The 12,443-nt window shown below is 42.1% G+C and overlaps 1 protein-coding gene across 3 annotated transcripts in view; it reads left to right on the top strand.

The window, feature by feature from the left end:
- The window catches only part of LOC138642788 (ras-related protein Rab-10-like), an 81,432-nt gene extending 69,476 nt beyond the window's left edge, over nt 1–11,956 (top strand). The window contains exons 6-7 of one of the 3 annotated variants that reach the window (XM_069731264.1): nt 3,028–3,093; nt 9,045–11,956. In XM_069731264.1, coding sequence (XP_069587365.1) covers nt 3,028–3,093; nt 9,045–9,089 — 111 coding nt within the window. In that variant the 3' untranslated portion in view covers nt 9,090–11,956. Of the gene's footprint in view, nt 1–1,983; nt 2,580–3,027; nt 4,128–9,044 lie in introns of those variants that run through there. The other 2 variants (XM_069731266.1, XM_069731263.1) reach the window with 2 other exon arrangements.
- Nucleotides 11,957–12,443: the final 487 nt, after the last annotated feature.

Here is a 12,443-nt window from a genome sequence, read left to right as displayed (position 1 = left end):
GGTGGTGAACCAGCAGGGAAACACCCATGTGGGAAGTAATTGCTACAGATCCCCAAAAAGCATAAAATGCAATAAAATAAATGTAATATCTACAGCTAAAGAGCATAATGAATTCTTAATGCAATGTTTGGTAGACATATTGCATATTACATAATTCAACTTGGTGTGCTAAAAAATATAGTAGTTTCCTGAAGCTGGAAGTAAAATAGAATACATAGCTACAGTATCAGAGGTTAAAGACTCACGCACCAAACACACCTGACGCATGTTTCAAAAATGCTACATCAGGGGTCATATACATACATACATACATACATACATACATACAGTTGTGGCCAAAAGTATTGACACCCCTGCAATTCTGTCAGATAATACTCATTTTCTTCCTGAAAATGATTGCAATCACAAATTCTTTGGTATTATTATCTTCATTTAGTTTGTCTTAAATGAAAAAACACAAAAGAGAATGAAGCAAAAAGCAAAACATTGATCATTTCACACAAAACTCCAAAAATGGGCCAGACAAAAGTATTGGCACCCTCAGCCTAATACTTGGTTGCACAACCTTTAGCCAAAATAACTGCGACCAGCCACTTCTGGTAACCATCAATGAGTTTGTTACAATGTTCTGCTGGAATTTTAGACCATTGTTCTTTGGCAAACTGCTCCAGGTCCCTGATTTTTGAAGGGTGCCTTCTCCAAACTGCTATTTTTAGATCTCTCCACAGGTGTTCTATGGGATTCAGGTCTGGACTCATTGCTGGCCACCTTAGAAGTCTCCAGTGCTTTCTCTCAAACCATTTTCTAGTGCTTTTTGAAGTGTGTTTTGGGTCATTGTCCTGCTGGAAGACCCATGACCTCTGAGGGAGACCCAGCTTTCTCACAATGGGCCCTACATTATGCTGCAAAATTTGTTGGTAGTCTTCATACTTCATAATGCCATGCACACGGTCAAGCAGTCCAGTGCCAGAGGCAGCAAAGCAACCCCAAAACATCAGGGAACCTCCGCCATGTTTGACTGTAGGAACTGTGCTCTTTTCTTTGAATGCCTCTTTTTTTCTCCTGTAAACTCTATGTTGATACCTTTGCCCAAAAAGCTCTACTTTTGTCTCATCTGACCAGAGAACATTCTTCCAAAACATTTTAGGCTTTTTCAGGTAAGTTTTGACAAACTCCAGCCTGGCTTTTTTATGTCTCGGGGTAAGAAGTGGGGTCTTCCTGGGTCTCCTACCATACAGTCCCTTTTCATTCAGACGCCGATGGATAGTACGGGTTGACACTGTTGTACCCTCGGACTGAAGGGCAGCTTGAACTTGTTTGGATGTTAGCCGAGGTTCTTTATCCAACATCCGCACAATCTTGCGTTGAAATCTATTGTCAATTTTTCTTTTCCGTCCACATCTAGGGAGGTTAGCCACAGTGCCATGGGCTTTAAACTTCTTGATGACACTGCGCACGGTAGAAACTGAGTATTATCTGACAGAATCAGAATATTATAAGTTAATTGATTTCAGTTCTTCAATACAAAAAGTGAAACTCCTATATTATATAGTCATTACCAACAGAGTGATTTATTTCAAGTGTTTATTTCTGTTAATTTTGATGATTATGGCTTACAGCCAATGAAAACCCAAAAGTCATTATCTCAGTAAATTGGAATACTTTATAACACCAGCTTGAAAAAGGATTTTAAAATCTGAAATGTTGGCCTACTGAAATGTATGTTCTGTAAATGCACTCAATACTTGGTCGGGGCTCCTTTGGCATCAAGTACTGCATCATTGCGGTGTGGCATGGAGGCGATCAGCCTGTGGCGCTGCTGAGGTGTTATGGAAGGTTGCTTTGATAGCAGCCTCGTCTGCATTGTTGGGTCTGGTGTCTCTCATCTTCCTCTTGACGGTACCCCGTAGGTTCTCTATGGGGTTAAGGTCAGGTGAGTTTTCTTTCCAATCAACCACAGTGATACTGTTGTTTTTAAACCAGGTATTGGTATTTTTGGCAGTGTGGACAGGTGCCAAATCCTGCTGGAGAATTAAATTTCCATCTCCAAAAAGCTTGTCGGCAGAGGGAAGCATGAAGTGCTCCAAAATTTCCTGGTAGACGGCTGCGCTGACTTTGGTCTTGATAAAACACAGTGGACCTACACCAGCAGATGACATGGCTCCCCAAATTATCACTGATTGTGGAAACTTCACACTAGACCTCAAGCAGCTTGGATAGTGTGCCTCTCCACTCTTCCTCCAGACTCTGGGACCTTGATTTCCAAATGAAATGCAAAATTTACTTTCATCTGAAAACAACACCTTGGATCACTGAGCAACAGTCCAGTTCTTTTTCTCTTTAGCCCAGCTAAGACGCTTCTGGCGTTGTCTATTGGTCATGAGTGGCTTGACACAAGGAATGCGACACTTGTATCCCATGTCCTGGATACCTCTGTGTCTCGTAGCTTTTAAAGCAATGACTCCAGCAGCAGTCCACTCCTTGTGAATCTCCCCCAAATTTTAGAATGACCTTTTCTTAACAATCCTTTCAATGCTGCGGTTATCCCGGTTGCTAGCACTTTTGTGGCTAGCATTGCAGCATTGGGGTCCTGGGTTCAAATCTCACCAAGAACAACATCTGCAAGGAGTTTGTATGTTCTCCCTGTGTTTGCTTGGGTTTACTCCGGGTACTCCATTTTCCTCCCACATTCCAAAAGCATACTGATCGGGATTCTAGATTGTGAGCCCCATCTGGGACAGCGATGATAATATGTGCAAACTGTAAAGCGCTGTGGAATATGTTAGCGCTATATAAAAATAAAGATTATTATTATTATTGAAGAACCTAACTAAATTAACTTTTTGATGATATTCTAATTTTGTGAGAAGCACCTGGACATACGTACATACATATGAGTAGATACATGGCACATCGACACATTAAACAATTTGTAATACAGCTCTCTACAAGCCCTAACGTGAATGAAGCTCAGTCTGAGTGTTCAGTTATGGTCCGCAGTTTCATCTTTTAATGTTTCTTTTTCAGAGGTCGTCTGTATTAATCAATCAAAATATAGTGAACTTGAGAGAACTGAAGAAAAGCTCATCCTGCGTGAGTTGTTGGTAGATGAGTGAATGTACATCAAGAAAGACTCGAACATATACCATCAAGCAGTATTTTTTTTAGCTAAACACTGAAATACAGGTTAGATATTAAGACCATGTATAGAAATGCAAAAGTGCTGCATTTTTTTCCAGCTGTTCATAACCTTTTAAGCAACAGTAATCTGCTCTAGTTGAATGACTCTTCTGTTTTCTTTTTATGCATTTTTGTTATGGATTTGATGCATAGTTTTCAAATGTTGTCCTTTAGTGCAGAAACTTCCGTATTTTTCGGACTATAAGACATACCATACCATAAGACGCACCTAGGTTTTAAAAAAGTTTAAAAAAAAAATGTAATAAAAAGAATAAAAAAATGTGGTTAATTCTGTACTAATATCTCATCCTGGTATATATATAATATATATATATATACGAGGGGCGATCCAAAAGTAATGATAATCAATACTAAACACAATGAATATAGTCAAAAAATAAATTTATTTTTCTACATAGTCTCCTAACAAGTCTATACATTTAGTCCATCTCTTTTCTAAACTTAGAATTCCCTTCGAAAAAAATTCTTGATCTTGACCCTAAAAAAAATCCCCAACAGCGGTTATCACGTCGCTATTGTCGTCAAATTTCTTGCCCCGGAGGTGTTCCTTGAGCTGAGGAATAAGAAAGAAGTCACTAGGGGCTAGATCTGGCCAATAGGGGGGGTGTTCCACCAGTTCAATGCCCGCTTCTTGAATGGTAGCCATGGCAACAGCAGCTTTGTGAGTCGGCGCGTTATCTTGGTGAAACAACACTCCAGCCCGCAGTTTGCCGCGCCTTTTCTCCTTGATAGCCTCCCGCAATCTTCTTATTTGTTCTGCGTAGTAGGAGCCCATAATAGTGGCTCCCTTCTCCAAATAGTCCACCATAATAATTCCTTCAGCGTCCCAAAAAACGGATGCCATAACCTTCCCTGCTGAGCTTGACACTTTGAATTTCTTCGGCGTTGGTTCGTCGGCTCGTTTCCATGTCATCGATTGTTGTTTAGTTTCGGGATCAAAGTGGTGGATCCAGGTCTCGTTCATGGTCAAAAAACGTGACAAAAAATTTTCCTTGTCTGCTTGGAACTTTTCGAGATTTGCTATTCAAATGTCAACTCGATTCTTCTTTTGTTCGTCGGTTAACATTTTTGGCACCCAACGCGCGGAGACCTTTCTCATATGCAATTCTTTTGCAAGGATTCTTTGAATACTGCCATATGAGATCCCTGTGACCTCAGCTACATGCCTGATAGTCACTCTTCGATCTGCCAATACAACTTCTTCAACTTTTTTCACGTTTTCTTCATTGAGGGACGTGGATGGGCGTCCTTCACGATGTTCATTTTCCGTCGATGTTCTTCCGAGCTTAAATTCCTTGGCCCAGCGTGCAACTGTGCAATATGGAGGAGAAGAGTCCCCCAATGTTTCCACCAAGTCGCTGTGTATGTCTTTGGTAGTCATTTTTTTCAAGCAGAGGTATTTGATGACAGCTCTGAGCTCGTTTTTTTCCATTTTGATGTTCACTCCTCGACAGTTCATATTCAAATGAATGTAGCTCCCGGGAATCGTGGTCTGTTTAAGTAATTTTTTTTTCCTGGACTAGTGGGTACCTAAGAGAGAAGAAAACATTTTATTTTAAATTCTGTGTGCAATAGAAATAACCGATTATCATTACTTTTGGATCGCCCCTCGTATATATATATATATATATATATATATATATATATACATAATACTAGATGGTGGCCCGATTCTAACGCATTGGGTATTCTATAATATCTATGTAGTTTATTTATGAAGTTTTCAGAATAATGCAATTTATACACAGGATTCAGCTGGCCGGCCAAGACCAATTAGCGAAGCATGGTTCAAATTCCACGCCAGTTGCTGATTGTTCGCGGCCGGGCGTGACCAATCAGTGAAGACAGGGCCAGCTCCAGGTTTTTGAGGGCACCGGGCGAAAGAGTCTCAGTGGGCCCCTCTCTTTAACACATACCACTATTCATGATGCACAGATACAGCAGAGAAATATAGCACAGCCAAGTAGCATATAACACAGCCCACGTAGTATATAACACAGCCCACATAGTATATAACACAGCCCACATAGTATATAACACAGACACGTAGTATATAGCACAGGCACATAGTATATAACACAGCCACGTAGTATATTGCCCAGCCTCGTAGTATATAGCATGGCCCACGTAGTAAATAGCACAGACATGCAGTATATTGCCCAGCCACGAAGTATATTGCCCAGCCTGGCGGCCTCGACCAATCAGAGACGCGGGATTTCCAGGACAGACAGACAGACGGAAAAACCCTTATACAATTATATATATAGATATATATATTGTCCCCAATCCTGGTATACATGGTCCCCTCATATCCTGGTATACATGATCCTTTCATCCCCATCCAGGTATACATGGCCCCCTCATCCCCATCCTGGTATACATGGTCCCTTCATCCCCATTTTGGTGTACATGGTCCCCTCATCCTCATCTTGGTATACATGGTCCCCTCATCTCCATCCTGGTATGCATAGGCCCCACATCCCCATCATGGTATGCATGGGCCCCTCATCCCCATGAGCATGGCATCTTATTTAATAGCAGGCATACTGTTAGCTGCAGACATCGGCTTCCTGCAGCTGCTGAGCGAAGATGTATACCCACTACTATAGAGAATGAATATTCACTGCTCTCCACTCCCATGGGCGTGAAGAACAGTGAATATTCATTCTCTTTAATTCTCGGTAATGCCCAGCCATTGCAGGAAGCTGGAGAAATTAATATTCACTCCTCCCCACACCCATAATCCCTCCCACCTCTCTGCACCAGCTTCAGTGCATGGAGGTAGGAGGGAGCATGGGCAGCAGTGAATATTAATTTCTCTTTAAAAGTGGGTACAGTGGTTAGCTGCAGTAGCCAGCTCCTGCCTCCTGTGACCCGCTAGTCCGCCACTGCTGCTCCCCCATTCACAGCCAAAGCGAGTACATCCGGTCTATAAGATGCTTCCCCCATCATTTTCCTCCAAATTTTTTGAGGAAAAAAATGCGCCTTATAGTCCGAAAAAATATGGTATTTGATTCTGCATGTAAAAGTGAAATAAAATAAAAAAGTTTTTTGTAAACGCACAGTGGGCATGAGTTTTACATCCACTTTGCTTGAGCTTTTAAAAACAGTAGACTTTCCTCACAAAAGAAACACAGCAGATAAAATGCAGCATTAAGTTACATGGGAACATGGCCTAGTGTGAAGTACAGTCTGTACCCACGCACATTCATTCGCTGCACTGACTATTGTTTATACCCATATACAGTTAGGTCCAGAAACATTTGAGCAGTGACTTCAGGCCGGAAATACGCACATCGGTGACCCTCGTCATGTGATCGTGGGTCACCGGTGTGTTGGCACGACAACCTGAGCTCTCTTGGAGACTTCTATGGTTGTCAGTGCCTGCTTGCTGTGAGCGCCAGCCAGTGGTCAGCGCTCGTAGCAAGTCAGTAAATCTGCTATGTAGAGGCGATCTGATCATCGCCTCTATGTAGCAGAGCTGATCAGGCTATGGCAGCTTCTAGTCTCCTATGAAGACTATTGAAGCATGCCAAAAGTAAAAAAAAAATGTTTAACAAAATAGGATTAACCTGATCGCTAAACAGCGTAGCGAAAAAATAATCAAAACCCCAAAATTACGTTTTTTTGGTCGCAGTGACATTGCATTAAAATGCTGTAATGGTCGTTCAAAAGTAAACTACAGGCATTGTCAGGTTGGCAGTTTTAGAAACTGATTAAAATGATACCTGATGTGAAGAAATCAGTCTTGTGGTTCTTGTGTAATCAGTGTTAGGCTATGCGCACACGCTGCGGATTACTCTGCAGATTTTTCTGTACTGATTTTGGTAAATCCGCACTGTGGAATTATCACGGATTTACCGCTTTTTTTGCGTTTTTGTGCTGATTTCACCTGCGATTTTACACCTGCGGATTCCTATTACGGAGCAGGTGTAAACCGCTGCGGAATCTGCACAAAGAATTGACATGCTGCGGAATAAACAACACTACGTTTCCGCGCATTTTTTCCGCAGCATGTGCACTGTGGATTTTGTTTTCCATAGGTTTACATGGTACTGTAAACTCATGGAAAACTGCTGCGAATCTGCAGCGGCCAATCCGCAGCGTGTGCACATACCCTTACAAGTTATCAGTTAATGAGATGCTCGTGCTCTGGGGCAGGCCTGCAGGCAGAGTCTTATATTGGTGCTCTATGCCAGAGAAACCAAGAAGAGACCTGCCCACAGACCCAACCGAAGCACAAACAGTCTGTTTCTCTCTCTCGGTCTCTATGATGAAGAACATATTTGTGCTCCGAGGTGGCCTGTGGGCAGGTCTCTCTTTGGTTTCTCTTGCTTAGAGAAGGAAGATAAGACTCTACCTACAGTCCCGCACGAGCATGTCATTAACTGAAAATTTCTAACACTGATTTCACAAGAACAACAAGACGGATTTCTTCACCCCAGGTATCATTTTAATCAGTGTAACTGCACCAACCTGACAATGCCTGTAGTTTACTTAGCAAAATCCTGCTCACAGGTTTGCTTTAAACAGCTGTAATTACTAAATCATTTCTCCAATTAAGAAATTAAGATGTGAATTCCCTCAAATTAAAGCTGAGCGTTGTCTGCACTTTAAGCCCATATTGATTATTTAACTATGTCTTGAATATCTACTATATAATTGTCTAAGGGTCACTTCCGTCTTTCTGTCTGTCTTTCTGTCTGTCTGTAATGAAATCCCAAGTCGCTGATTGGTCGCGGCAAAACGGCCACGACCAATCGGCGACGGGCACAGTCCTGGCGGCAAAATGGCTGCTCCTTCTTCCCCGCAGTCAGTGCCCGCTCCATAATCCCCTCCAGTCAGCGCTCACAAAGGGTTAATGGCAGCGTTAACGGACCGCGTTATGCCGTAGTCTAACGCACTCCGTTAACGCTGCTATTAACCCTGTGTGACCAACTTTTTACTATTGATGCTGCCTATGCGGCATCAATAGTAAAAAGATTTAATGTTAAAAATAATAATAAAAAATCTATATATAATTATATAATCACCCTCCGTTGGCCCCCCGGATCCAGCCGAGGCCTTTCCCGCTCCTCGCGACGCTCCGGTGACCGGTCTATGCATTGCGGTCTCGCGAGATGATGACGTAGCGATCTCGCTAGACCGCTATGTCATCATCTCACGAGACCGCAATGCACTCTTGGGAGCGGAGCGTCCCGAGGAGCATCGGTATACGCCTCAGCTTGATCCGGGGGGCCGACGGAGGGTGAGTGTATAACTATTTTTTATTTTAATTCTTTTTTTTAACAGGGATATGGTGCCCACATTGCTATATACTACGTGGGCTGTGTTAGATACTGCGTGGGCTATGTTATATACTACATCTCTGTGCTATATACTACGTGGGCTGTGCTATATACTACGTGGCTGTGGTATATATTACGTGGCTGGGCTATTTACTACATGGCTGTGCTATATACTACGTGGCTGTGCTATATACTACGTGGCTGTGCTATATACTACGTGGCTGTGCTATATACTACGTGGCTGTGCTATTTACTACATGGCTGTGCTATATACTACGTGGCTGTGCAATATATTATGTGGCTGGGGAATATATTACGTGTCCGTGCTATATACTACGTGGCTGTCTGTGTTATGTGGGCTGTGCTATGTACTATGTGGCTGCTATGTACATATTTTCTAGAATACCCGATGCGTTAGAATCGGGCCACCATCTAGTGTTTTGATAAACAACTAAAATGCAAAAACTTATGTCACTGTGTAAATATTTCTGGACCTATCTGTAGATATTTTTGTGTGTATGTACTCTTATATCTCTACTTCTGCACTTGTTTTAGGAGGAATTATTGGTAGTGACTGCAAGTCCCATTATTATGCACTGACCTTCAATATTATTTATACATTATGTACCAAAGCAGCTATCTCGCAGATGTTTTTTCTTAAAAAGGTGAGAGGGGGAGCTGGACACGTAATGTCCAATTTTCTAATGCTTAAAGGGAAGTATGATTTCAACCATCTACAGTATGTTTGTCTGTAAACTGCATCAGTGTTTCAGATAAAAACATACTTTAAAAGCCATCTGCTCCCCATGAGTTACAATTCTCTCCCTGCGTGCGTGACTAGGGGGGACTTGGCCGCCATCGGTCGTAGGCAGGAAAAAGCCGCAGGTGACCAACTTTTCCTACTAGTCTCCCATGCATCTTGGTTCCTGGCAGCGTTTAAAGTATATTTTTCTTTGAAACGTCACAAGATTCCAAGGTAAAACATACCTGAGTGCAAAAACGCAGCTAGTGTCTGATACATGCTGCCCGTGGTTCAGGCGACATAAGTCTCTTGTCCGGTTTCCTTTTAAGATTTTTTAATTTGGGTATTTAGAGGCATATTCACACATCAGATCCATATATCCACATTTCTGTTTCACCAAATCGATTGCTAACAGTTTGCTTCCTTTAACCACTTAGCCGCAAACATCACGTACATGTACGGTGACTGTGGGCTATGATGTTATGGAGTGGGCTCATGAGCTGAGCCCACCCCATACAGCATAGATGTCGGCTGCATTACGTAGTCAGCACCTCACAGTAATTCTCTAGATCTGTCCACATTAGTTTAACCTCTTAATTACAAAAAGATTTTTTTCTGGGAGGAGGGGAATTGTAAATTTTTTTCCCCCCTTTAAACCAGTTTTCTCATGTATCTTCAGAAGCACATTGCTTCCCTGCCTCCCGACTTCCTGCTTGCTCTTGAAGATTGACAGTTTAGACCGGCAGCATAGGAGTGCTATTAATCCAAACTGAGTGCTCCTCCGGGCTGCTAGTAGGCACCTTGGCCTCAGCTTCATGGGAGAAGAGCAGCGGACCGAAGCTGGCTGGATCCAGGGGTCTGATCAGCTTCAGAGCATTGTGAGCAGGTATCTAGGTAACTTGCCCCTCTGAGACCAGTAACCAAGGCAACAGCTGTATACTATAAAAAAAAGATGAATTGCAAAGTTTCTTGTTTTTTTCCAAGCACTTTGCAATGTTTACCTTTTAAAGGGAACCTGACTTCAACATGAGGTCAGGAAAGATACCCTGATTCCTGTGATGTACAGCTTAGTTTACTGGGAGCAGTAGTTATGAAAGGCACCGTTTTTTGTGTTGCAGATCTAGCAGAGCTCAGTTGGCGAGCTGTGTATAACCCAACCCAGTTCATAGATTTCTGTGTATAGTGACAGAGGACTGCTAATCCGTGCTGGGGGTGTGGTTGGACTAGGAGGCTTAAGGCCTGTAGTGATAATCTCTTGCTTATAAAACACAGATTGTAGTGAACCTGCAAACACAGCCCAGTAAGTGACTCATCGTTGTAATCCGGGTCTCTTCCCCTACAACATGGCTCTCTCAGATTACATATTAAAAACCTGGTGGCAGCTTTCCTTTAGCAACATGAGACATCCCCCTTTAAAAAAAAATAAAATAACTAATATATATATATATATCATCTTTGTATTGCTGTAATCCTGCTGACTGACTTGGAGAACCATATTGCTGGGTCATATATATAGTATATAGTAAAATAAAAGCTGTAAAAACAGAACCCAAAAAATAAAGTGTAGTTGACTTTTGGTTTTACTTTTTTCAAGATTTCTTACCTCTTAGATTTTTTTTCCTTTTTCCCAGTACATTATGTAGTAAAGTTAATGGTGTTTCCAGAGAATAAAAAAGCTTTTGTACAGATATGTTGTCGGAAAAATAAAACTAAAAAGTTATGGCTCTTGGGAGAAGGGGAGAAACAAATTAAATCACAAATATTGGCCCTGTCCTTAAGGGGCTATAAAAGGGATAAGAAAAACTGTAAGGAAAATGGACGCCACATAGGAACAAAATATTTTGTTTTTGTGGGGTAAAAAATGGAAACTGTTGTGTGAATTGCACCTACAGTTGGTCATAATAGATGAACCAGCATGTACCATCAATTTTCAAGGTATGACAATTAAATGTCAGTGTATGAGAGCAGCCATCGCCCAACATCTGGCATGGGAGGAGATTAGTATTGGGCATGGTGGGTTTCAAAATGTCTGATCTTTTTTTCCCCACAGTGGTTTCCAGTAGCTTGTCCACATCTTCCTATGGTATTAAGCATACATGTTGTGTCGGTGGATATACTGTAGGTGACAGAGAGAAGCACATGTTCCGCTGTCTTATGTATAGGAGTAGCTTTTGTGAAAAGGATGGCTGCATCACACTTAAAGGGGCGTCTCAAGTGCATAATTGATCAAAACTGCTAAATGCTTGTAAAAATGAACAATTTTGAAATTTACCGCTTACTAAGGATTTGTAATGTTATAGTTTACAGTTTGTTACCTAGGTTACCAGCCACTTTTGCTGTGTATCAGAGTGGCCGGTTACCTAGGTAAGGAGCACTCGCCTCTGTACTTTATATTCTGCTTGTGCCACTCTGAAGCTGACCATATTGCTGGATGCAATCAGTCTATCCCCCCGCCCTTCTGCAGAGGAGGAAGAGTTTTCTGTTTGGATCATGCTGCTGCTGTAAACTGTCATTTTTCAGGAGTGCACCCCCCATCCCCCATAGGAAGCTGGGAGGCTAAGGAGCTGTGAGCACCTGTCACTTGCTCAAAAAATTGATTTGTGCTGCATCGCTCCATTACAGAAATATTACCATTTATTGCTCTCGGAGTGAAATATGTGAAATCTCTGCTTGTAGTGCAATTGGGCATTTTCTCAGCATTTTCACTGATGGGCAGTGTCTGGGTGGGGGGGGGGGGGGGGGTGAATTTGCATGCCCTCATAGAAGACTGCAGAAATGCCCAGTTGCACTACAAGCAGAGAATTCACATACTGTGCTCCAAAAGTAATAAACTTGAATATATCTGCAATGATCTAGCACACATTGGAAAAAGGTGGCTGAATCAATGGAGGTCAGAATTTTTACAAGATATTCAACTCTGTTTTTCTTCAGCAAGTGAGGGGTCTTTCCCTATTTTTTCATCCACTTAGGCTATGTGCACACAATGCGGATTTGCTGCGGATCCGCAGCGGATTTTTCCGTGCAGAAACGCTGCAGATCCGCACTGTGATGTACAGTACAATGTAAATGAATGGGTAAAAAAAAAAAGATGTGCGGAAAAATCAGTGCGGAATTGCTGCGGATTTAAAAGAAGTGCATGTCACTTCTTTTGTGCGGATCTGCAGCGTTTCTTCACCCCTCCGTGATAGAAATCCGCAGTGGGAAAAACTGCG

This window comes from Ranitomeya imitator, chromosome 6 (assembly GCF_032444005.1).
Source record: "Ranitomeya imitator isolate aRanImi1 chromosome 6, aRanImi1.pri, whole genome shotgun sequence".
Lineage (NCBI taxonomy): Eukaryota > Metazoa > Chordata > Amphibia > Anura > Dendrobatidae > Ranitomeya > Ranitomeya imitator.
This window is presented reverse-complemented; position numbering and strand designations above follow the sequence as displayed.